A 25,736-nucleotide genomic window follows, 5' to 3' on the forward strand; every position below is an offset into this window, starting at 1 on the left:
ACGGTCAGCGAAACGATAAGTGAAAAAGATGGCCCATTAATTCACTCGCAAAAACGTCGACTGGAGAGATGGACCGAACACTTCGGAGAGCAGTTCAGCTGGCCTCCTGCAACACAGCCGGTGGAGATAATGCATACGGGCGAATGGAATGTAAAGCTTGATCGCCCTTCGGAAGACGAAATAAGGTAAGAAATAGCCGTACTGAAACGTGAAAAGGCACCAGGACCGGACGTTCTGTATCCAGCCCTCTTCAAAGAAGGCGGAAATTCCCTGGTGACCCACTTGACAAAGCTTATTGGTACTATGTGGGACGAAGAGGAAGTGCCTGCAGAATGGGGCATGTCGACAGTTATCCTTATCTTCAAAGAGGGTACATGGGCGCTATGCGAAAACCACCGTGGCGTCAACCTGTTAGCTGTGGCATCGAAGGTGCTCTCTGGCCTTATCCTTCGAAGGCTGACTGAACACAGGGAGAGGCAGATCCGTGAAAACCAAGCTGGGTTCCGTCGTGCAAGAGGTCGCATCGATCATATCTTCACCCTCCGACAGATTCTGGAACAGCGACACTGCTTCCAGCAACCAAAAATGGTTGTTTTTCTGGACCTGAAAGCTGCCTTTGACTCTGTGGACCGCCATGCACTATGGCAGTGTCTGTGGAGCAGAGGTGTCCCCCATAAATTCTTGATCCTCATTAAGGCGCTGTACGCCAACTCCCGCGGCCGTGTAAAGGTCTACGGGAAGCTTTCTCCTGAGTTCATCACATCAAGTGGTGTCCGACAGGGTTGTCCTCTTTCACCTTTTCTCTTCAACGTCGTCATTGATACGATCATGGAAGACTCACTACCAGTCTCTAATGCCAGCTCGCGCGTGCAATCCGCATCTGTCTCCCCCTCCCCCCAAATCATCGGTGAACGGAACTGCTGCAGCTACAACCAGTGTACGCGAGTACGCGGTTCTTACAGCTGACAATGATGATGATGAATTTTCACTTCCTATCCTGCTGTATCCAACATGTTAAGCGGTCCGGTTGATCGCACCACGCGACGACTGGTGTGGTGTGAGATGTAAGTGCAAATGTACAGTTCATGGTTGTGTGTGGGTTTGGACACTGCCAGAACACCGAGACCGATTAGGGTCCTTAACGAAAGCGTTCTGGCGAGATGGCTCAGTGGTTAGAGCGCATATTTACTGACCGGCCTCTGCCTCTTGACTTCCCCTGTATGCGCTTGGGCAACCCGGCAGTATGCCAGCTTCTGTGCTTCCTTTGAATGACATGGCAGCTAGGCGCCAAAAGGGTGTTACAGCTGAACGAGTATTATTATTTTTACCAAATCCTTTGGTCCGAAAGCCTAACCCCAAGATTGTGGTTGTTAGCTTAAAACCGCCAAAGCAGTTAACATTTCAAGGAACAAATTACCGCACACGTTTCACTGCCCGAGGACGATGAGACTGTGTCATATCTCTCCCCATTGACCAACCTGGTATTAGAAGCTGTGTGAGTATCAAATGTCCATTCCCCAGTGTAGCTAAATGGGTTGTGGAAACTGACAAACCATCACGCCGCTGTAAGGTCCAATCCACCCTCTGGAATGGAAACATCCCTTCTGGTTCCGAACATAACTTGGCCCGACGAATTATCAGATGTCAAATGAAAGTGGTCGTGCGCATTGACTGTGAGGACTGGTGAAGACAGAAAGCTAAATAAACGGAAGGGGCTTAAAAAGCGACGATTGCTTGCGGCGATTATTCCACTTGATGCGTGAGACCGGTAACCAGGAACCGCCCGTGAGCGAGACCATCAATGTCAGAATGGCACGACCATTTTGGATAAGGAAAAACGTCTCGACCCGTGGCCTGAATGCTTCAAACAACAGTTATCATGGTCACCACCTAGGTTCAAATAGCCTTTGACGAAAACCCTGTCGATCTGGATTATACAAACGACATCGTTTTCTGTCCGAAGAAGAGGACAAAGCGCAGCTCCTTTTGGCCAAAGTCCTTTGGTACGCACCATGATTCCACAAAGGGTAAAGGTATGCCCGTGGGCATACAGGCACTGAACATGTCACTTACAATCCATAGGGGCATCCGAAGTTGTGAAGCATTTTATGTCTCTTGAAAGTTGTATTAGTTCCAATAGTAGTGTGACAGATGAGGTCAATACAAGAAACTGCATGGCCTGTGTCTCGTTCGCTAATTTTAGATACCTATGGCGTCAAAGCGGTATATCCATGAATCTCAAGGGACGCGTGCATCAGGCCACGGTACGGGATGTTTTGTTGTATGACCTGTTCGAGAGGTGAAACTAAGAGGTCTTCAGATGTTCGACAATCGTTGTCTGAGGACCACAGCTCGTGTAGGTTTGTGTCGGAGACTCTGTAACGAGGCGATTGGAAAGTGAATTTTCGGTTGTGCAACATTGAAGAATCTTTTCAGCACCAAAAGCCGCGTTGTTCAGGCCGTATATTGCGTATATTGGATTGTTGTCTGCCGAAGAGGTTGCTGTTTTTCGTGCCTAATTCAGAGTAGTGGAAGCACAGAGGTGGCCAGCCCTCGATCTGGCAGAGCGGTATGAAAGAGATTACGAAACGTTTGGGTGCTGTCGATGCTATTTGCCTTCCGGTATGGGGACCGTTTGATCCCCACTACGCCTGGTTGGAGACGTTCCCAATCGATGTCAATGGCGTTCTTGTTGTTTCTTTCTATCCGGACTGCCTGAATATGTGTCGGGAGGTGTAGGTACCTCGAATGATTGCAGTAAAGCAGCACTAAGTCCTTTCCCTATCCACTTTTCTTCTTTTCTTCACAACAAGGCTTTCAAAATAAATGTCTGTACGGCAGCGGAGCATTAGTGTTGAACACTGATGTCATGATGATGATGAGGATAATGAAAAATACAGTTATAAGAACACATTTACGACCTAACAACAGTCTGATGCAACTCCAATCGCATATGCGATATTAGTAACCACGATTTATACGTGCATGTCATACCTCGCGCACTCGGGTTAGCTAGTCATATCAGACTATTGGGTACGCACCAGGAGTTGCGTAAACAGCAACCTTGTATCCATCATTGTTGGATGAGGCTGCCTTCCCTCATCATTCCCCCCTCCCAATTTCGTGACTGATGTGCTGCTTGAATTTCTTCTACCTGGGATCAAACCCGTAACTTGTGCTTGTAAACCACCCAGTCGATATGGTGGGTGAAATTGTTTGCCTGGACAGCTGTAGAAGTAACTGCCGACTGGCTGGTGACGAGATTACTTTCCACTTCCAAACTTCGGTACCCATAACCCCGGCGTGACGTCGGTTTGTCTGCGAAGTTCAGAGTATGCGATGCTGCAGTGCTGTATCCTGTTTTATGGATTATATGCGTGACCTCTACCCCCGGAGAATGTGCGAAAAATCCCGGTGTTCAGTTACCGGTGTCTCCTGTGAAATCTGACGGACCTGGCCAATCCAGCTGTCTGTGGTCAGCATTTCACTGGAATCTGTGTAGGCAGAGCATCTTCCATCCTCATACGCAACAGAGCACCCTCACCATTGATTCCACATGGCGTCGCCGATGATGCACCCGAAACTCGAGAGTTAGCAAAAGAAATCTGTGTTGGTCTGGACAGATTTGGTATCCGTTTTCACTCAGCGAGCTCGAAATGGCTTGGTGTTTAAGGGGCGAAACTTCTGCCCATAAGACTCATGGTTCGAACCTAACCTCGGCACTTTGACTTCTCCTCTGTAGGCTTGTGCAACTGGTAGTATCGGAGGCTTCATGCTCCCTTCGAGTTGCACCGTAGTGATGTGCCAAAAGGGGGCCATAACTTTGTTTTTTTTGTCCCAGATAAGCAGAACAGACATATTTTTTCGGAGGAAAGATTATGTGCAGCGGATCTATGTTAGGTTCTTTAATAGAATGCATTCATTTCGCACTTCTGCTTTATTCACATTCATAGGTTGTACTTGGGTGAAGGCCCAGAAATAGGTGCTGAATTGAGGTGATACTGAATGACTTCTGTCAGTATTCTCTTCTGTCCTTTACTGCTTCCATCTTTTAACGTGATTCATTTCAGGCTAGTTTCGTCCATTCACGCCACTGTCGTCAGCGGGTTGTGTGTTTCAACTTTGGTCAAGGATAGCAAGATTTGGATGGAACCTTTGAAGTGAGTTTCTCTGATTCTTTACCGAGGCTTTTTCCGCGTTACTTCAATCTGAGCTGTTATCAGTGTTTCAAGGGCTAGGGGCATCGACCAATTGTATAAGATCCAACACTACTGATTGTGCGAATCCGACGGTTACCCTTATAATAACGGTCTAAGTGTCCAAGGTTCCGAAGGTTTTTACAACTCAGTACTGAGGCAGGAGATAGATGGAGGAAGCCACATACTAGGCAGCTTGGCTAGGAAACAATAACATGCGCGCCACTGAGATCATTTGTGTTATGTCCTCCAGCCAAGCAGACTGGATCACGTACGCGAAATCCAGAAAGATGCGAAGACCCCGTGGCACTTAGTTTAGAAATAACCGCTTTATAGCGGTTATAGCTCTTAGCTTTATAGGCTGCCCCCCCCGTGGGCCTTCCGCCAACAGAAAGCAACGCCGTCTTTGCTAGATGGTGGGTGAGTATAAAAAAATTAGATTGTCCAGCTGTAACATCCTTTCGGTGCCTAACCACTATGTCATCCGAAGGAAGCATGAGGGCTGGTTTACTGCCAGGTCGCCCAACCCTAGACAGAGGAAGTCGGGAGGCAGAGGTCGGGTCCGAATCACGGACCTTCCGCTCTAACCACTGGGCCATCTCGCCCCATTTGAGTATACGCAATTCATTTTATCTAACCGGAACCGTTAGTGGCGCGCCTTTGAACGAGACGCTTCCCTCGTTTTGTCTAATATTTTCCCGTACACCCTTCCATATTTATCGCTTGGATTTACTTTTTGTGTGTGGCCATGTTCTTCAAAAATAAACAATAATAGTATTACTCGCATAACGAACGTAAACCAGGAAACCCAGGTTGTAAGCGATTCGCAACTCGCGCCTCATAAGGTCAGTTCCAATGGTGTTTGAATTTGCTAGCATCTTTAAACAGATGGAACCGATTGGCAAGCATGCCGGTGAGCATATTGGTAATTTCTTTTGCTACCTAACTATGAGCCAAAGCTGTCATCCCAATCGGTTCTCGGGGACACGCGGTCACCTCCTGCAATCAGAACAGACTTGCTTGCAAGTCGTTCGTTCGTTTATTTTGTATCAATTGGTTTTCCCCTTTTTGATGCACAATAAAAGGATGGAACAATTCATCTACGTTGAGTCGCATAATTTCCGTAAAATTTCAGCTACCCGTCTACCAGTGGACTCACGGCACTTTCTATTTCGGTTGGCTATTTTCTCTGTGGTGAGTTGGACTACTGGAGCTTTTTTTATGAAAATAGGTTGAGATACTGTGAAGTTAATTTTTATCCTCGTTATAACGCTATCCTCCTTCGAACAAAGCTATGGTAGGTGATGGGCTCAACGATTCACACGTTGGTGATGCCGCGTGTCAAATTTTTGAAAACTATATTCTATCGAGAACTGGGGAGCCATTTTCATTTACTTGTAAACAGGAAAGGAGTTGTTTCAGCCGAATATCCATTATGTTATAGACATGTACAATAAATCTATAAAACGTTGCACAACAATTTGGCTACGGTCTGCTGCCATCGACTTACGGAATCTATAGACTTCACACCACTGTTTTTTTTTACAACTTTCTTCATCAACTAACTGCGAAGCTTGGTTTTAAGTAGCCGTTGGCCTGCTTAGTCAAGAAGCTTTACCTACGTGGTCATCGATATTTTCACAGAACGTGTAACTTAACGATCCCTGGGCTTGGAATTTGACATATTGTGGTAATGATGTCGTCACATGAATGACCGTTTGGTGAACGTTTTCTTGTTATCTTCTACAGAAACGTGTGTAGACCACTGTGGAAATTAGGGGAATGTCGATTGGCTGTTTACTTGCTGGAACAGTCTGACTACTGATCCTCACATCTATATCAACGTGGTGTTCTCGGGGACAGTAAAGCGTTTATTACGTGTATTTTCCACTAGGTCCCATACAGCTATTCAATCCAGCCATTCTTTCTGTTATCTTGGCGAATCACTCGCGGAGGTAGTGGTTGTCTGCTGTCTACACTTCATACGTCGTTGACCCCAAGACTCATGTCAATCGTTTAATGAATGTTATTCAGGGTTGTCAGCTAGGAAAGTTTGGATCAGTATTGTGTATTCTAAAGCTAAGTGTGAGTCTTCGTACTGCATTATTTACTGGCTGGCTATCCGTGTCGGTGTGACGATTGTTTCATGATTTTCTGAAACTGGCAATTCCGTTATATCCGTCTCATTTTGCTCAGTCATTACTTATTGAAGGTCAAAGTCCGGATGTGAAATTCCATCGGTATTGATATTGTATTCGTGACCCATCAATTAGTCTAAGGAAATTTGCTGCCTTTCTCTCATTGTCGCCATCTAACTAAATCGACTATTTTACGGCAGCTGAGTACCACTTGTTGATCTCGCTGCCAGCGATGATTGTCTCTGAAATGGGTCAACTCGACGAACCTTCCGGAGGGACATCATATGCAATATTTATGCAGTTTTGTACCGCAACTTAAACACGCCATCAGAATTGTCGTTCGGATACTCAGTAAGTTGAGTTAGTAGGACTTTGAAGCACTGACTTCCCAAAATGAAATTGAAGAATGTGAAAATGTCACGTGGAAATGCACGTGTCATTTGATTACCTGAAGTATCTCACCTGGTTGTCATCAGTCTGTCATCTGCTTCTACTGTAACACCTGCCAGGGAATAAGAAATTTTCTATCTAAAAAATGGCCCTTGGTGTGAACACCCAGGATTCAGAGGCTCAGTTGAGTGCACCATTTAAGATTGACTTCACTGCAGAATATATTCCTGCATTATCTCCATATGGAGCTAGCCACGGAAAAAGGGCTGCTGTGCAGAGACTTTGGTCAAGTCGAGAGTGACATTTCGGAACTTCACTTCGACAACGCCTTTAAACTGAATGACGGTGAAAAAACTGAGCAAAATGATGTACAGTATAGCGCTTCGTGAACACCGTAAAGAGTGCTGAATCACTTGACCAACATTCACAACTCAGGTTGTTTTGTAAGGGCTTGCACTTCACAACTTAAAAAGCTTGTAGCAAACAGGATTTTAGTGCACTCAACTAATTAACGCACAGTTGTATATGGAGCATTAACGAATACCAAAAACTGCTGGACATGTTATTAGTTAGTAGGACGGCTCCACAGCTTGTGACTGGAAACTTCCAAAATCAATCTGTGGTGGTACAGCTCCCTGTCTGATTAAGGAGCACGTCAACCAAACCTTATCGCCACCCTCTGGGGCGCGGCTATTTTCTACAATTGAGCCCTCCTTGTGGGCTTTCGCCACACTCTCTATCATTCCTCAGACTGCTAATTATCCGGCGTTTGAGCAATCTGTATGCACCATCGCCGCCATTAACGGCTGATACGGATTGTCTGGCGTCAATAAAATCTGATCTCGGCAAAATTCAGTGTTCGTTTGGTCAAGTAAGATGGCTTTGACAGACATGCGTGAAAGCTGAGAACATAGCTCCTTTGACTCTCACTCATCCTCAAACCATTCTTCACCGTCAGTGTGACTAAGAACTTACAGTTGATTTCCAGCCATATCAGCCGCATATTGTTCAGCTTCCGAACTTCATGAATGAAGCTTCCCGTAAGGAACTGGTGGCCACATGGAACCAGAGTCCATGACTTACTTGCTATTGGTGCCTCCCAGTTAGTTTGGCGTGAGCGCCTACTTTAGGAGTTCGTACTGGGTAGGAACATGCCATGCCCAGTGCACAACGGTACGGCGACTCCGAATCTATCAACAAAATTTAATTTTTCCGGGTTACGTAGTCCAACTTGGGCGTTCTATCACCCGCTTGAATGACTACATCCATCTGTCGTGCTGACCGAAGCAATCGTGATAGATCTCGATAAAACCCATCTTTCTTAGATTCAGAATCGGAATCTTTTGGTTCGTATGCTAGCGTGACGAATAAACACCGTTTACCGATTGGAACTGCATTTGTCTCAATTGAATCGGAAAACCATGCAGTTCAGTCCTGGGGCTGAGTGCAACTCCCATGCCATAGATGCCATAAGCTACTGTATCAGGATCGCCGGATACTCAAGGAGTGAAATATGGATGGTGTGAACTCGTCCTAAGCGGTTTGAGTTGCTTGACTTAAATGAGATCTTGTGCGCATGTTTCGCGCATAATACATACATCGAGAGAAACGAAAACCTTCGCAGAAAAACTGCCTCTTGATGGCAGTGAATAAGACTGCTCCAGTAGAGCAGCTCTCTCAAGAGTATTTCATGGGTGCGTACGACGGCGGACACCTGAAACCACTGTCGAGACAGCCTCTGAGTGGTTCACTCTCATTGTAGCAGATCACTGATTGCTGTTCATGGGCAGTGGCAATGCGGTGCGGTATCGCGTTTGGCAATCTTTATGACCTAAAGTGGATAAATTCTTGCGGAAACATTCGATGGTGGTGTTTTCACATTGGCATAATAATGTTTTCCAGCCTGGATGATGAAGTTCTTTTCTTGAAAGCATCCTTTTCCCTTCGCTTCGAGCGCAGTTTACTAAAGATAACAGATGCGAAACAAGGTAACTGAATTTACTGTTTTTCCCCTAAACATCACCTACACTTATCACCATCATACGCCTTAATCCGTCCGCGTTCACAAAAGGAACAAGTCACTGATCTACCCGAATTACATTTCAGAGGTAGCAGTCGTATTGTCTACACAACCAAGTCCAAATCGAATCGGTGTATTTGTCCATCTCGTTTCGGCATTGTTTCAGATATGGTTTCAATGCCGTTGTACTGGCGGGGGAAGGAGCTATTGATTTTCACATTGCATCATGCCGCCGCCGCGTTTGCTTTCCAGCAAGTCGTGGTATGTTTCAGTTTTTTCTGTGGTCACTTTCTTGTTAAGATTGCTTTACCGCAGTTTTACCAATTCATTTCCGTTCGTATACCCCTTTCAGTTCGTATTAAGTCGAATCAAAGCGAGGTGCTGATGATACTGAAGTTTCATCGTTCACAGCACAATTAGTGTAACACATGAGTAGCAAGATAAAATAAAGCATAGGAAAGTGAGAAAACCGTTGAGTTACTCAAGATATACCTTAAGATCGGAAATAAACGGGTTGCGGTCCCTAAGCATGTGCACCAGTTGGGGAACAGTGGACTTATGGCAAGCGATCGTTCCCGTGAAAATTGGCAGACCTAAATAGATCAGCATGCAAGTGTGGCATTCAGTACTATTCAGTAAAAATCTGAGCAAAATCAGAAAACACTACGAACCTTTTAATGGAGTGTTGGTTTTCCAACACAGAACTTCGAGTGACATGTGGGCTTCATGGTCCCGAATATCGAATGGAATAATTGGGTTTGGAAGTCTACCGTACTGTTTTCACCGAAGTATGAAAAAGCGCACAACAACCCTCATCTGTCCATGCTCGTGGCGTTAGCACCTGTGCAAGTCTGCCACTGGCAGGCAGCACAGAGGGCTTAACGGTGACCAGGTGGTATGGGTCGCGATCCGACACCAGTCTCGTGATTTGTGTGATTTGCGATCACAACGGGATAGTTCAGAGCAGGCCCAGTAGACGGAGCACGAATGCCGATGGGTAAGTGGGTGCAGTGGAACACACGCCCATGCTGGCCTACAAGTGGAGGGCGGTTTAGCCACCGTGACAAGGTTAATTGCAGAGTACGGAGGCTTTGACGGAACAAAACAAGTGGGGATCAACAAGCATACAGGTGGACCAGGTAGATAATTGGGTGATTTACCATACTGTCAAGGTATACTCAACATGAAATCTTGCACTATGGGCTTACTGTACTTCTCTGCTTAGCTCCGAGGCCTACACTCAACAGTTGGGGATACGAATTCGGGCCAAAAGCTACGGCACTTTAGCTCTTTCCCCGCTACCACAAAACCACCCCCTTATGTTCGTTTCGCTGACCTGTCTGCTTTGCTGTAGCTGCTTTTGAGAGATATGCTTGCAGTGTCATGCTAGTAGCCTTTTCATAATCATCTTTGACAGCAATATACCAGTTATACATACTGCCGCTCAACTGCCAACTGAACAGCCTTGACCTTTTGTTTGGACGGGGGCGAGATTGCTCAGTGTTTAGAGCTCGAATTTACTGATCGGAAGGTCCGTGGTTCGAAACCGACCTCTGCTCCTCGACTTCCCCTGTCTAGGCTTGGGCAACCTGGCAGTATCCCAGCCCTCGTACTTCCTTCAGTGGGAATGGCAGCTAGGTATGGAAAGGGTGTTGCAGCCGAACGTCTTTTTGCTTGGATTTGCATCTCATTGTTATATTTCAACCCCATGAATAGTTGCAACTTGCGAGGTAGATTGGGTCATATTTCCGATTATTAAGTAACCTACTTGCCATCGTGTTCGAGGGCTTGCTGTAGATTGCTGTTTCCCAGTTTACGGAAAGTGCTTTCGCTTGCTTTGCACTTCTGTACTCGTTTCTTTCTTGTTTGGCCTTCACTTCGAAGCAATGTATCGGAGTGTCCACTTCCGAATGCATGCCATGGGTTGTCCCTTGTGTGACAACTTGGCTTTAAAGAGTATAATACTTGTGTGTCTTCTCATTTTCTTTGCTTCATCGGTCATGTCTTCAGACCTTTTCCGTTGATGTCTCTGGCTTGTTATCTGGATCTTGTGGGAACACTGGATTTATGCCTGAAAACTGTCTTAAATGGTTCCCAGTAGAAACAAATTACCCAAAACAGAGGGATGAGACATCCATAAATTACGCTATTTAGATAAGACGATCATCTACTTCTATTCTTTTTTTACCAACCATATGGATTGCTGAATCCCCCTTAGGTCAGGAGTCCATGGCTCACTAGCTTTGATGTACGGATAAGAATCCGTTGGTAGTTTCCGTCTTCCTGATTCGGTCGGTGGGATATACCTAAACGACCTCGACCATCAATGCATAGCTATTGCAACCGTAGCAGGAAGTTCAAGCCATTCAGCTTACAATCCATTTGCCTATATGATTTCTAATGCGAACACTTTTGGACATGCTGGTTGTGTGAAGAGATATGGGAATTTTGTGGAGATTTCGTCCTGTAGGTGAAGCCAATCTGTGCTGAAAAGCCGAGAAGAATAGATTGGCTTCACTTTTACATCTGCTATGGCCAAATTGGGCGGTTAAGTTCATACAAGGGCAGTGTTCAATGAAGCGAAACGCATACAGACACGCCCGACGTTGCACGATGCGAAGCGGCGAGGGTGTGTACGTCAGACTTCAACCTTCAGGTAATTAATGGGTGAATGGATGTGTGATGTCAACCGTGTCCTTATCGATATGTTGTTGGAAGATGGGATGATAATACGCCGTCACTTAAAGCGTGTCCGAAATAGAAAACCGTGGACCAGGTGTGGAACCAACACTAAGCCGATGCTACAGATGATACAAATGGTACTCCGGTTTGAAGCAAGAGTTTGGAGGCTGTACATGTTCGTCAGGTTACCTATGCTGATCAGCACGGGATTCAAAGCCTGTCGAACGCTACTAGTTTGGAGTTTGTTAAATCTAACGATGGGGGACTGTGGTAGTTGGTTGGATGTATCAAAGAGTGCACACGTGGGTGTCCGTTCGTGAATACATCAGAAAACTGTTTTCTGATACCTGTACATCTCATCACAGTTGTATACTTCCTTTACAAAGCGGACCTGTTTGGCCACATGTACACAGCACAATCTGTACTCAGAGTTACCTTGAACTTACAATAATGGTCTGTAAACATTTTCTCCGAGGGGTGATTCTCAACCGCGAGGATTGAGACCCCCCCACCAGAATTGCAGACTCAAGCTTTTGTAGTATTAACTCTGTGTCCGTCCACATTATGCATGAGTAACTCATTATTATTGATTACTAGTCGCGTGTTGAGAGCGAGATCGGACTTGGATCTTTTGCTGAAAAGGCGAAACGAGAAAGCTGGGAACTTTTGGCTTTGGATATCGCATCCAATCAATTGTTTCTTCCCTTTTTATATCGACTTTCGTTAGCGAAACGATAGTGACTGAAGCTAACCGTACTTTCAGCACATAGTTTACAGCTATTAAACCGGACTGCACGAACTTTATACCTGAGATTTTTGGGATCCGACCACATCTTCACATTAATATGTGGTTAAATTTCAAGATCAGGGCTTGAGGATTACCAACTCTTGAGAATAGGTGACTAGTTGAATGGATGGTCTGCTCGTTCGTTAGATTGTTCTGAATACATCAGCAGCTGGTCAGCCCAGTAATCAAATTTCGAGTTCTCACACACGGAGTCATAGTTGCTCCTGAAAAGTGCGACCGCATTTAAATTCGTGGTCCTTGTCCAGGTCACTAGATGGATTCTGGCAAAACAGTACCCATCGAAATACGGCTCGTTAAAACTAATATATCAATGTAGTTTTTCTTCGCTCTGGTAAAAGTAATCTTTTTTTGTTTTTAGCATTACCGCGTATGCACGTTCTTTGGAGTATATCGTCTCACTACGGAGCTTTCAACGCCTTTCATTAACCAAAGGTAGGTTGAATTTCCGTCCAAGAAGACTATTTTTCTGTACTTCATTACTATACAAGGCGCGGAAAGGTAAATTGTAGTTGAATCACCTGGATCTGTTTCTGACTTCCCGATGGATTTTGATTTGTTTCTGGTCAGTGTGCATCCTGGAAGCTGCGTGACAGTCAAGTATTGACGACGCAACACAGTTGGTTGCTTTCGCTTATTTGCGTCATTCCTTCTGTTTGGCGGCTCGCTGTCTAGTGTGTTCAGTTATCATCCGATTTCAACGAAATTCAGCGTCGTTTCCTAACAACATATCGATTGATACTTGTCAGAGTGTCAGATCTAGAAGTAGCACGCGTTAGTATTCGAACCTGTTGAACCTACTTAAGGTGAAGATTTTTTAATGCATCCTCATCCATGGGGAGGCGCACAAATTTTAGTCCCGCGGTAGTTGACTGCCGTATGTAGGTGGATGCCGAGGACACTTAGGTTGCTAAGGCTACCAGACTGACACTATGATGGTTTTGCGAGGGGCTCTTGTACTTTGAAGAATGGGATTGCAGTTGCGGTATTCCTTCAAGGAAGGCCACACCTGTGTTCCCTTTCACGCAGTCTGTTGTGCTTCTTTTCCACCCCTTCCAAGGGACTATATCGCAGGAGGAGGCAAGTTCCTCCTTTCCTTCTGTGGTAAAAGGCGTCGTATACGTACACCAAAGACCATTTTCATTTTAGACGCTCTACTTTTTTGTCACGATGGGTGCCTTGTATCGGAGTAAAATCTACCGGTCTGCAGTGGCCAAACCACTGGATGCCAACGTACAGTAAGAAACCACAGATGGTTTACGCATACCCGAATGTAGTGCAGCGCCCAAGTCCATTGGACCGATAAAAACTCGAGTGAATAAGATGTGACAGTTAAGGAGCAGGCGCTTGTTTCGGGCCACCTGCCGGCCTAAACATGATGGCATAACAATGGACACGGTCAACGCTTACCTCTCTATAATCTAAATACGAGCATCATCTATCAATTTCTTTTAGTGCCTGCGATATATATATATATATATATATATATATATATTCCCAACTAGCCAAGTGTTTTCGGGAGCCGCCCACCAACATACTGTCATGGTGGTAATGGATAACCTTGCGGTATTTCATTGACCATATGGTTGATAATTTTATCTATAGGATTACTACGTTGGGCAGGTAGTCATAAGGAAGTGCAGCAAACTTAGTTCGGTTAGGGGTGCTTACATACAACAGGTGGACCTGAGATTACGCTGGTGACCCCTTGGATCAATCATACTAAGGCAGTTGCGTCCGCATGTTCCGCAGAGATTATGCGGAGACCATGCAACTGAATCGAGGAACCGCTTCGATGGTCGTTGGTTTGTTCGCCAAGCTGGGCAATTTGATTGCAAACGCTGCATCATTCATCGAGGTGACATCAGTGCGTTGTTACGGAGAGCGATGGGTCGGGGGCTGTACACCTCGTTTGCAGTCAACTTGTCGAACTCAGCGAAAAAATCAATGGACATCTACGCTACCTGAGCTACCAACATTGTTCACACTAGCAAATGCTTCGAATCGAAGAAATGAACACCCAACCGGTATTCAGTTGGCAAACCACATTCTCAACAGCAGATCGCCTCCGCGTGTATAGACAGATTGAGGTAAGAACACAGTCATGGTTCACTCCGGTGCCTACGAGGTAGTTCCGGTAGTGCCCGGTTTTTCAGGTTTACATTTTCTGGACAGCCGGGCTTTTGGCCGAACCATAATGCCTCCCTGTTGACTGTATCGTAGGTTCCGGTGAAGTTCACAAACAGTCTACGGGGTGGTTGATTCAAGTAACGGGATTTCCCCTGAATTTGTCTTGCGGAAAAAATAAGTCATTTTTAACTGGACCGCTTCGAGTTCCACACTACTCTCCAGCACTGTATTCTTCCATGGTGCCTCGGCTGGCCCGTCGAGCTGTTTGTTGTGCGCAGAAAACTGATTTTCGAGCGAACAGTTAGCCCATTAGTGCACTACGGATGCGCTCGAAAAATCTGGAGACATGATAGCCCGGATGGTTCGAGCGGAAGGTCACTGTGTGTCCTTTACACTATAGCACGATAACAGTCGTTTTTTTCACCTCTGTGACCTAACAACACTATAAAACAAGATAATCAGTAATGTGTCTACTTTTGCCACGGTTCTTTTTCGCGTCGTTCAGGTGGTTCTATCGCACGATTGGATACAAACCGGACAGACGACGCGTATGCACAGTTACGCTGCTGTTCGCCGTACTGTTCGCGATCACGCGCAACTTTATGAGTATTCCCTTCTGGTTTATTGCGTACCGTGCTTTCACTTCTACAAACTGTTCAGCTGTGAGGAAAACTATACCTTGGCTGGATTTCGCCTTTTTACCACCCCCGCTTATACTGGACTGTTTGAATATCTATTGGGCGTCAAAAGCCTACCGTATCGGTTGGAGAGCAGCGAAGACCCTATGGCATGCTGACTGGCGAACCGATATCAAGCTTGCTCAAGCTCGATTTCGGCGAAAGTGGCGGCGTATCCGTCAACGCCAGCTATCCGAAAGTTGTGATCAGGTCGCACCGCCCACTCAGCCAGTCAAACTCCAAAGTGAACCGGAGTTTGTTGATCGATTCCTCCAAGAGTCATCATCTTCGAGCTATTCCAGCGAAACCGAATACGAACCTTTGGAATCAGATGAAGAACGCGTACAGCCAGAGACAGTTCGAGACGTTGCCCCAGAGCCCGCGAATTTGGATTCTGATCAATCTCTGATCCAACGTCGCCAATGATACGCATTTCATCCTTATCACAATGTTCAGTTCATTCCTCGCTCACTTGTACCATATAGATCTCCACAGGATTGTGTGCTCGACCGTGTTCTGTACCTGTACCAACATCGTTTGTTGCTGTCTACCTAATATGTTAAAGCCAGTCTGCACTGCGCTCTGTGCAAACAGTTTGTATTTGATAAGCACTGTGGTATCGCCCGAATTCGTAATCCCGTTCGGTCGGTGACATTGCTTTATAACTGATTGTCTGTTATTGAGATTGATTGTCCAGATGTACTGGTTTTCTATCAGAACCATCTTCACTTCTATATGGTTGTTGAGATAGGATTGTTCGTCCCTGAAACGCAGTGCGCGAAGTTCCTTTCAAAACTTTTGTTACACGCAGTTAGCTGGGGTGTTATACGTAACTGCTGATGCCTTCGTTTAACCACTAGGTGACGATCAGGAACTTCGTTAGAGGGTGGTCGCGTCTACTATTCAAAATTTTTGCCGATGTTTTCATCGTAACGTGGAAATTCCCAAACAACCAGGCAATCGAACTGTTTCCTACTCACTCGATAATTGTAGCGATAGGCACTCGCAATACTCCTGGAACTCAAAAACACTACCCAACTGCAGCAATTGAGCTACCTGGATCTATATTCAGCCGAACACCAACTTCATAAAACTGCAATGAGTTTCTGTTGGTGTTCCTTGTGTCTTTAGTTTACTAGTTAGCACTTTATTCCTCACCCCGCCAACTCTGCCACCAAAATGTCCACCACCAAACTACTAATTTGTTTAAATACTCATCTGCATTTATCTTAACTTATGCGCCAGCTTCTGCTTCTTATTCGGTGGGAACGCAACATCAACAGTGTCGTCGGCTAAAGGGAGATTTAAGGACATATTGTCCGCCTAAAACTTCTGTGCGCATAGCATATGCACTGATTCACCAATCGACGAAATCGTGCAGCACGTTTTCCAACGTTACTCAAGAAAATGATTTCCCTATCATTAATTCACTCCGTCATGTCTTGCAATACTGTATTGGCATTCCAATTTCTCTTGTGGTTGAAGGAGACATCATCAGTCTTGTCGAATGGTGACGGAACGTCTGCAAGTCAATCGCCAAGTTCGGCGAACATATCAATAGACGCCTGATCAACTAGAAACATCACACTCTTGCATCTGACTGGGCTAATTAAAAACAATGAGAGTTGGTTGGTGTCGATGTGTTTTTAGCTGAAACACGAGGTGCTGAGAATGATACGAGAGTAGTCCATCGGCAACCATCGTGCATACCGGTCTGAGTGGTAAACAAACAGACGTCAGGAATCAGTCCATACCGTTTGCATCATCGTTGTTTAGATTACACCTGGGCGCCATATGGATCATTATGCAAGCAGTTTTCGATGCATTTATCGATGAAATGAATGGCTAAATACACCAACAAGGTCGATAAAACGACTGAGTAGCTCAATACTGGCCAATAGTCGTCAGTACGCACTTATTTAGCAGATGAGTGTTTATCACAATATACATAAAATCTGGCGTCCAATTAGAAAGTGTAGAGAAAATCCGAGCAACTAGCTAAAGGCACTGGCCTACTCTGACTCCCGTCGGTTATCTGGTTTATGTTTCGGAGATATTTCCTTACATCCTTGATGTGTGTTTGTTTATTGTTTCTCGTAAATTGGGACAATGTGTGTTATCGTCCTGGTATCCGTCACATCTAAGGTGCTGTCTGATATTGTGCAGATTGATGGATTATCGGGAGCGAGAGATTCCTAAGAATCAAGCTGACTTTTGCTCTGGTCGAGGATGCAACGACCATATCTTTACCTTGAGACAAATTCTTGAACGGTGCCACTCCACCGGACTTCCAACGTTGGTGTTTTTTTTTGGATTCGAAAGCTGCTTTTGATATTGTCAATCGTCAGTAACTTTGGCAGTCTCTGGCGACCAAAGGTGTCCCTTCCTAGTTTATCTCCCTTTTGAAGACACTGTATGCGAACTCCTATGGGCGCGTGCGAGTATACAGGAAGCTCTCGCCTTAGTTCACCACATCTAGTGGTGTAAGACAAGGCCGTTTTCTTTCTCCTTTCCTCTTCAACTTTGCTATTGATATGCTGCTTGAAATTTCTCTACCTGCCTCTGAAACTTCGGGACTCGAAATGCTCCCGAGACGTTCCCTCACAGACGTTGAGTATGCGGACGATATTGCTCCTTGGTTCAAATCCTTCCCAAATGCAAACGATTTTTACTAACCTAAATAACTCTGCTGCACGGTTTGGGATGTGCTTCACACCTGCAAAGTGTAAAGTGCTGCTACAAGACTGGGTAGGATCAAACCCACACATGGTTGCGGGTGAGCCAATCGACGTGGTAGATAAATTTGTTCAACTGGGCAGCTGTATAAGTCCCGGTGGACTGGCTGGAGATGAGATGACTTCTCGAATCAGAAAGGCCAGGGTAGCTTTTGCCAACCTCCAACACCTGTGACGCTGACGTGACTTGAGTTTGTCTGTCAAGGAAAGAGTTTACACCGCGGCGGTGTGATCCATGCCGCTTTATGAATCAGAGACATGTCCCCTACGTGCGCAGGACATACGGAAAATGCCAATGTTTGATCGTCGGTGTTTTCGAAACATTGGTCAGGTCTGGTGGGAACATCGCATTAGTAATTCTAAATGCTCTTACTAAGAAGAAACTCTCCCGCGATAGATGAATTACTCGCGCTTCATCGGCTGCGCTGGTTGGGGCATGTACTCCACATGCCAGAAGATCGTCTGCCTCGCAGAGCTGTTTTCACCCAGCCCTGTGAAACCCGGGTGAAGCAAACGAGAGGTGGACTATGTATGACCTGGAACGAAGTACGAAAACACTAACCGGTAACCTAAGTCGGGTGGGTAACTGCCGCCTCCCTGGAGGGGGAACTCGGGACTCAAACCATCAGTGGTTATTGACATTGGAGGAAATGTCCCAATCGCGCAGTCACCGAGCGCAGTCAGCGGCGCTCGTGCATCAAAGCTATCGCCTTCATTGCGTAGCCACTAAATTTCCGAACAAACTGAGCATGCCTTCGCCTCCAAGGCTTTGTATTGTATTCCAGTTTCTCGTTTTCCGGTGATCGAAACTGTGGCAGCTGGAACCAACGTGCATATGGCACACGGTTTATAGCTGATAAATTGATTGACAAGTCATGCTTTCTGTCTCTGGTATTTGATCGAGTGGATGATGACTTGTTTGACCTTCATTCCTCTGACCTAAAGCTGCCACCTTGATGTGGTGGTCGGGCTTGAGTGCTGCGATGATCGAGTGGGCTACTTTGACTTAAACGTCTTTCCACAAGGTGCAACCATGCCAGGAAGGCAAAATGGGAGCAGCGAGACCCCAAACTACGAGTAATCGTGCTATGAGGCGGTCTGGGGGTGAAGTCGTACTGTCCTCTGCGACAGGAGTGTGAAGGCAGTAAGGTGTTTCCCCCAGGCGACCAGCATGCCCATATTTATGGAAGCAGCGATACTGCCTTTCCCCGAAGAAGAACGGGTTAGATAAGGTCGACCCCAAAAGCCACACACTCCGATCGCCCAACGGTTGACCGTGACCGCCGACGCATTATCCAATACGGTCAAAATACTTTTAAAACCAAAGAGCCCGGTGTTGCTCATAAAGCACCTGGTATGTGCAACCGCATCAGGAACGAGACAGCAGTGCCCTATTTCCTGCGCCCTCGGGTTAGTCCAACCACCTGCAACCGAGCAGTTCAGACTGTTGAGTCATCACCTCCGGGAAGGGTCCCCAATGAAAACCCCACCGTCCGCTACCTCGTGGGTCATACTTTTGAGTCAGAGGCTAGATGCAGAGTCTCCGAACAAAACCCTACGTCCTCCCACTGCTTTGTGGGTCACATTTTTGAGTCAAAGGCTCAAGATGGGACTCCTCAACTAACCCCCCTTTTTCGACCTGGACAACCGAGAAGTATGATTTGCACGCGCAGTTCGGTGTCCACCGATGTCCCTCCCTAACCCCTTCCCACCACACACAAACGTCGCTGGGCCATTTGACTGACACCACCATACAATCATGTGCTCACAAGTATTTGACTACACAGAGCTCATGACATTCAGCGACTTCTGGGGCAAACCGTGTTGCGCAGGCGTGTCGGAAAGCATGAACCATTCCACAGAATTGGTTCCAGTCTTAAAGTCGAGATTCTAATCTTAACTCTAAGGCCCATACATGCGTGTTATTGCTCTAATATCTGGGGGAGTGTGAAAGCGTTATCCACACAGCCCCTTCCCGGCCGAAACACTGCTTGTCGTCCTTGAGTCTCGTCTTCACGTGCCTTCGTAAGACGTAAAGTAAACGATACGAGCAGTCTAGTTACAACGGATGTTAAGCTGATTCCTCTGTGATTGCCGCACTCAATGCGAGCACATTTATTGAAGATGGGCACAACGATCAACTCACCCTAGCTGGTTTGGATGATCTCTTTTATGCAGATAAAGGAGGGTAAACTAGACTAATATCTACTGTGGATTTCACCTCCATCTTTGAAGAAAGTGGATAGGAGGTAGTCAGGACCAGCAGCCCGGCTACGCTCGAGACCTAAAAGCATGACAGTCGGTAAGTAATTATGCCAACACCAACATTTTGATCTCCGATAAGAAAAGTTCTGGGAGTGAACACGTCCCTGACTTGATGGTAGTCAATGTGTGCACCTCATCTAATGAATCCTATAGCAATAGAGCAATGGGGAAAGTCGAAAGTAAGGAACTAATTTCAAAGTTTTCTCGACTCTTCCCAAGTGGAGATATCAACACTGTTTTGAATCACCGAAAGCAAACCTAATTGCGTTAACAAAAGAAGACTACGCTATTGCCGCTGGAGACTGTCCAGTTGATCGCTCTGATAAAAGCGGTTCATTGATGATTGAATATCGAAGAAATGAGAATAGCTGTTGATGTACAAGAAGGGGAATTATTGTAGAAATTCGAGGTGATGTTTATAGAACAGATGGATTTGGTTTTTTTCGCACGAGGATGAACCGACAGCCAAACTCCAAGGGCACGATTTATTCTCAGTAATCAAACGAGAAGTTAGACCAATAAACAGCACAGCAGTTGGCTGTGAAACTTTCGAAATGGGTATTAACAGGGGCATAAAGATCTATTAATTTATGAACTAAACATGTATACGTATCATCGAATAAAAAATTTTACTTGTTCAGAACGCATCGATCTCTTCTATTGACTGTGAAAAACTTGTCCACGAATATTTTCACTGCCCATGGAATCAACACAATCTTGAAATCCACACGGATATCGCTTCAGGAGTACCATCCTTCGTCTGCTGCTAGTGACAAGACGCCACTGCTAATGCACTACAGCACAGTGCGCAAAATCTCGTCACTGATGAGCAGTCTGAATGCATCCAACAGGGTGCGTACCCGATCCGCAGGGAATTTGAAAACGCTCTTCTACGGGATCCGATTGGTCGTTGGTTCAGATTTCCGTCAACCAAAGCGTACCCACCAAGACATTCGCGTTGTATTCTAGACTCCGTCACTGCTAATGTTTCGTGAGCAGAAGCGTCGATACGATGAGGTCTGAGGCGCGTTGGGGTTTCCGAACAGAGGGGTCAGGTATTAGACAACTCACAGTAAACCATTTGCACATGTGAATACCTTGAGATCAAGCGCATCCACCAAACCTGAAATTCACAAGCAGCTTGACTCATCATAGTGAGCCGGGCAGACAGATAGGCAAACTACCCTAGCCGTCACTCGATGCGGTCGCCCCTATTTCTTTAGAAACGATGTGCCCTTTTGTCTTGGAACGCCATCGGGTTTCTTGAAGCTTCCGGTGGCATGATTCAAATATGCTGCCGCGTCTCCGCCTTACCTTGATTAAATCCCTGAACTACCATGGGAACAAGGACGCGTTCGTAAGACCTAGGGTCACTCAATCCCATTTCATCTGTTGGAAAGTGGGGCCTGGAACAACTGCCCTAAACATAGTCTGTAAATTATTACAGACAAATTCAAGGGCATCATACTCCGGGTACTCAATCACGTAGGAGGGGCAGTGATCGCAGTTGTACATGACCTCAAATGGTTCAGCGTACCACCGACTAATTGGTGCTTCCTTCGCCGAAAGATGTCCTGACTATCGTAGGCGTTCTCGATATTCTAGTCGTTTCGTTCGTATTCACAGGGATGCCATGAAGCCTGACGCTTATGGCAGTTTTAGGGATGGTCCGTTTAGGAATTCTCTGAGAGGGCGATCATGCATCGGCGACTGAGAAGTTAGCAGAGTCTGCTAACTTTCTGCAGCAATCTAGGGCAAACCGAGGTCTACGGAACAGGTTTACTGAATGACACGCATAATGAACGCAACTTCACCAACCCAAGCAGTGTTTAGCATCTCTTAGGAAACGCACCTGACGAGCAGTAATCACGCGACGCCGGAAAAATTCTACTACAAGTGAACAGTGAATATTCTGTCGTGTAGCGAATGCATGTCTGATATTACGTGTCCCAGTTGCTTTCTATGGTGGCATCATGCCTTTCAAATTACTTGCTAATTACCGCTTATCTTATTGACTTACTTGCTAGAGACTTACGTACTTACTTACTTACTTACTTACTTACTTACTTACTTACTTACTTACTTACTTACTTACTTACTTACTTACTTACTTACTAGAAATTAAGCTCCTCAGTAATTTACCTCTTCGAAACCAGGACTTATCACCGGGATGATCGAAGTATTTCGTTGAAAATCGCGGAATATAAAGTTCTAGTGTGCAGCGTCCGTTCTCTTCGATTTTCAGGTTATAACTTCCAAATTTTCCACGCCTCTCAGAACAGCTCCCTACTAACTTCCCGATTAATTTCGGCTCGGTTAACACAGAAGAACTGACTGAATCGTCGCCCTGGGAACTGGCATTAAGGCCAACCCTGACTGGTTGCAGAACTTAGCACACTTTCGGGCGTTTGGTGTCCTTTGTTATTCATGTGCCAGTCGGCTAAGAGTACCTTTTGCTCACGCGATGCGCGCCGTGTCCACCTTTTTCACGTGTTAATTACAGCAACTGGAGTTCTGTCTGACAACCACTTGAGCATCAGAATGGATCGTGCGCAAGTCGCAGTTTCACTGAATTTTTTTCATGTGATATCAAGGGTGCGAGTAAGGTAGGTGATGCTTGAAACAGTTGTCACCAGTTGTGTGGTACTAAACACAGTAACAGAGGGAGTTTCGAGTTCATTCAGGTTGACTGCACCTTACCTCAATAAATCACTAAATACAATTCTGAGCACGCAGTGGGGTTGTTGGTTATGGTAACATGAATCCTCGCAATCTCTCAGTCCCGAAGCTGTAGAAAAACTAACGGTCAATACCGGCACTGCCGATAAGGCCGACTGACGGCCATCGTTGGATAGGACTCACGAAAACAGATGAGACCACGAGTCGTGTGCTTATGGATTTTCAAATGAATGTTTGGTATTTGTACATAGTAAACCGGCTTAGTTTGTGACCGCCTTATAATTGTTCGCGTGAATATTCAATGAAACAGGAGGTTATCAGATGAACAGATCCATTACTTCCATGTTGTAGGGCGAACAGCTGTGGCCCAGGAATCCCATGAAGTTGCGTAACACCGGCAATTCCCGAGCTAGGATGTGTTGCGAATTTGAAAACAGTATTGGCGATGATCTGTTGTTGAAATGGAGTTAACTCAGAGGTTAAGGTGCCAACTAACAGACTGGAAGATCCGTGATTCGAATCCGATCTCAGCATCTCGGTTGCTTTTGTCTAGGCTTGGGCAACCTGGCAGTATCCAAGCGCTCGTGCCAGATTCCGTTGTAGAAACCGAAAGGGTGCAGCAGCTGAACGATATATGTTACACATATATGTAGTTGGAATTGACATTTGTCCGGCAGATGTCTCGCAACACCTGAGGAAATATCGTGGGTGCACGAACTGAGGGTCAAGCAAGTTAACATCTACTCAGACACACAGAAAGCATGACCACTCAAGTGTATTGCAGATAACACACATTTTGTTCCAATTCACATGAAACATTAGACATGCAAATCAAGGGTGTAAGGAAATATCTTCGAAACCTAAACGCTTCTTATACTTAAGTGAAGCCAATAACTGATTGGAGTCAGAGGAGGTCAGTGTCTATAACTAGTTTCTCGGAGTTTTTTTTACAATTTCTATCAGGACGCCAAATCTTATATATATTGCGATGAACACGCAACTGCTAGATAAGTGCGTATTGATGACTTTTGGCCGGTAGTGAATTACCCAGTCGTTTTATCGACCTTGTTGGTGTATTTAGCCATTCATCGATAACTTGAATGCATCGTAAATATGAGGGGTTATCCGTGCAACGCTTTCAGTTGAAGAATATCACGAGCGGGAGACTAAGATGGATTCCAAATGAGTCGCTCCCCAGCATCAAATCACCTCGAAAATGCGTTGCCTTTTATTGTGATCCTGAATAAAGAGAATGGCGAAGTGAAATGATTACTACAGCAATGTGTCCAGGCAACTGGAATGCAGTGGGACCTTGTTGGTGTATTTAGCCATTCATCGATAACTTGAATGCATCGAAAACTGCTTGCATAATGATCCATATGGCGCCCAGGTGTAATCTAAACAACGATGATGCAAACGGTATGGACTGATTCCTGACGTCTGTTTGTTTACCACTCAGACCGGTATGCACGATGGTTGCCGATGGACTACTCTCGTATCATTCTCAGCACCTCGTGTTTCAGCTAAAAACACATCGACACCAACCAACTCTCATTGTTTTTAATTAGCCCAGTCAGATGCAAGAGTGTGATGTTTCTAGTTGATCAGGCGTCTATTGATATGTTCGCCGAACTTGGCGATTGACTTGCAGACGTTCCGTCACCATTCGACAAGACTGATGATGTCTCCTTCAACCACAAGAGAAATTGGAATGCCAATACAGTATTGCAAGACATGACGGAGTGAAGTAATGATAGGGAAATCATTTTCTTGAGTAACGTTGGAAAACGTGCTGCACGATTTCGTCGATTGGTGAATCAGTGCATATGCTATGCGCACAGAAGTTTTAGGCGGACAATATGTCCTTAAATCTCCCTTTAGCCGACGACACTCTTAGTGTTGCTTTGTCATGAAAAGGTGAAATTTTCAGCTTTCACAATCTTTATAAGCCATGCTGAGCGGAAAGGCTTTCCAAATAGCATCGCCGGCTGTTGCTTCTGGAATATGAGCGACCTTTGAGTCGCTTGTATTCTTCCGTTCTGTAGCTGTGAGTAGCTGATCCATAAGAAGTTTTTGCCCGTCAATTGAGCTTTCAATTAGGCGGACGAGTATTTTTATCATGAGTCGGCGTCACAATTATCAACTTACTGTCCACTGAACTGTCCACTTACTGTCCACTGATGAACATTAAGAACGAGATATTTAATGAATTTCAGTCGTTCGTCCAAAATGACATGAAAACGTATTGCTTTGTGAACGTAAGTGGCGAAACCGTTCGTATACATAGCCATATATCCTGCTAGCCAGCGGGTCATCATGTTGGGAGCAAATAGTGTTTGTATAAATTCCTTTTTTTGTTCATGAGTTTTTTGCTGTTCTTGAAGGAGCCATTTTGATTGAAGTTATTCTACGAGAAGCAGTACAAACGTATCTGACTAGTTCATCGTTGATATAGTTCTCCCTGTTGAGTCATATATAATTGTACAATTATTAGACACCTTTGGCGTGCGGCAATTTTAAATGCCCCGACCCATTTAAATAAACGATAGCGTCATTCTATACGAAGAACGCTTTCAGAAGCCAGCAGCTAGGAATTACCAGACTTGAAGATTCTCTATCACGTTGACTGAGATTTCCCGTTTTTTCCTCTTAACCTTTGAGTAATACAAGACTCGTGTTGACATGATTCTTTGTAGCGGATGATAGGATAGTAGAAGTTTCCTACCAGTGCCTGTCTCTTTAACCAGACAAGGAAAATTAGTGAGGGTTGTGCGCACAAGCTCGTTAGATCTAGGCTATATAAGGCTGCGAAGATGCTCTAGCTGTTGAAAATCGTCCTCGATGGTTTTTAACAACGAGTTTGTAGTCTTTTAAATGCGTGTTCTAGAAGTATCTTAGGCCTGGAGGTGTGAACCGGAACGAGGCTGAGTGCATTCTAGATATCTTTTCTATTTCGATAAGTAACCAGCGCAGTCTTCTGTTAAAATCAAATTACTGTGTAAATGAGTGTATTACGCAA

General features: G+C 45.4%; 2 protein-coding genes across 2 annotated transcripts in view; one reads left to right on the forward strand and one right to left on the reverse strand.

The window, feature by feature from the left end:
- Nucleotides 1-15,748, forward strand: part of T265_03854 (hypothetical protein) — a gene marked incomplete at both ends in the record, with an annotated part of 21,287 nt that extends 5,539 nt beyond the window's left edge. The window contains 5 exons of the mRNA XM_009168435.1: nucleotides 4,071-4,160; nucleotides 5,332-5,390; nucleotides 8,911-9,005; nucleotides 12,593-12,666; nucleotides 14,867-15,748. Coding sequence (XP_009166699.1) covers nucleotides 4,071-4,160; nucleotides 5,332-5,390; nucleotides 8,911-9,005; nucleotides 12,593-12,666; nucleotides 14,867-15,464 — 916 coding nt within the window. The remainder of the gene's footprint in view (nucleotides 1-4,070; nucleotides 4,161-5,331; nucleotides 5,391-8,910; nucleotides 9,006-12,592; nucleotides 12,667-14,866) is intronic.
- Nucleotides 15,271-15,471, reverse strand: T265_03855 (hypothetical protein; the record flags this gene model as incomplete). Its single annotated transcript, XM_009168436.1, has 1 exon — nucleotides 15,271-15,471. One exon carries the CDS (start codon nucleotides 15,469-15,471, stop codon nucleotides 15,271-15,273), a length of 201 nt encoding a protein of 66 aa, XP_009166700.1.
- Nucleotides 15,749-25,736: the final 9,988 nt, after the last annotated feature.

Source organism: Opisthorchis viverrini (assembly GCF_000715545.1).
Source record: "Opisthorchis viverrini unplaced genomic scaffold opera_v5_57, whole genome shotgun sequence".
NCBI lineage: Eukaryota > Metazoa > Platyhelminthes > Trematoda > Opisthorchiida > Opisthorchiidae > Opisthorchis > Opisthorchis viverrini.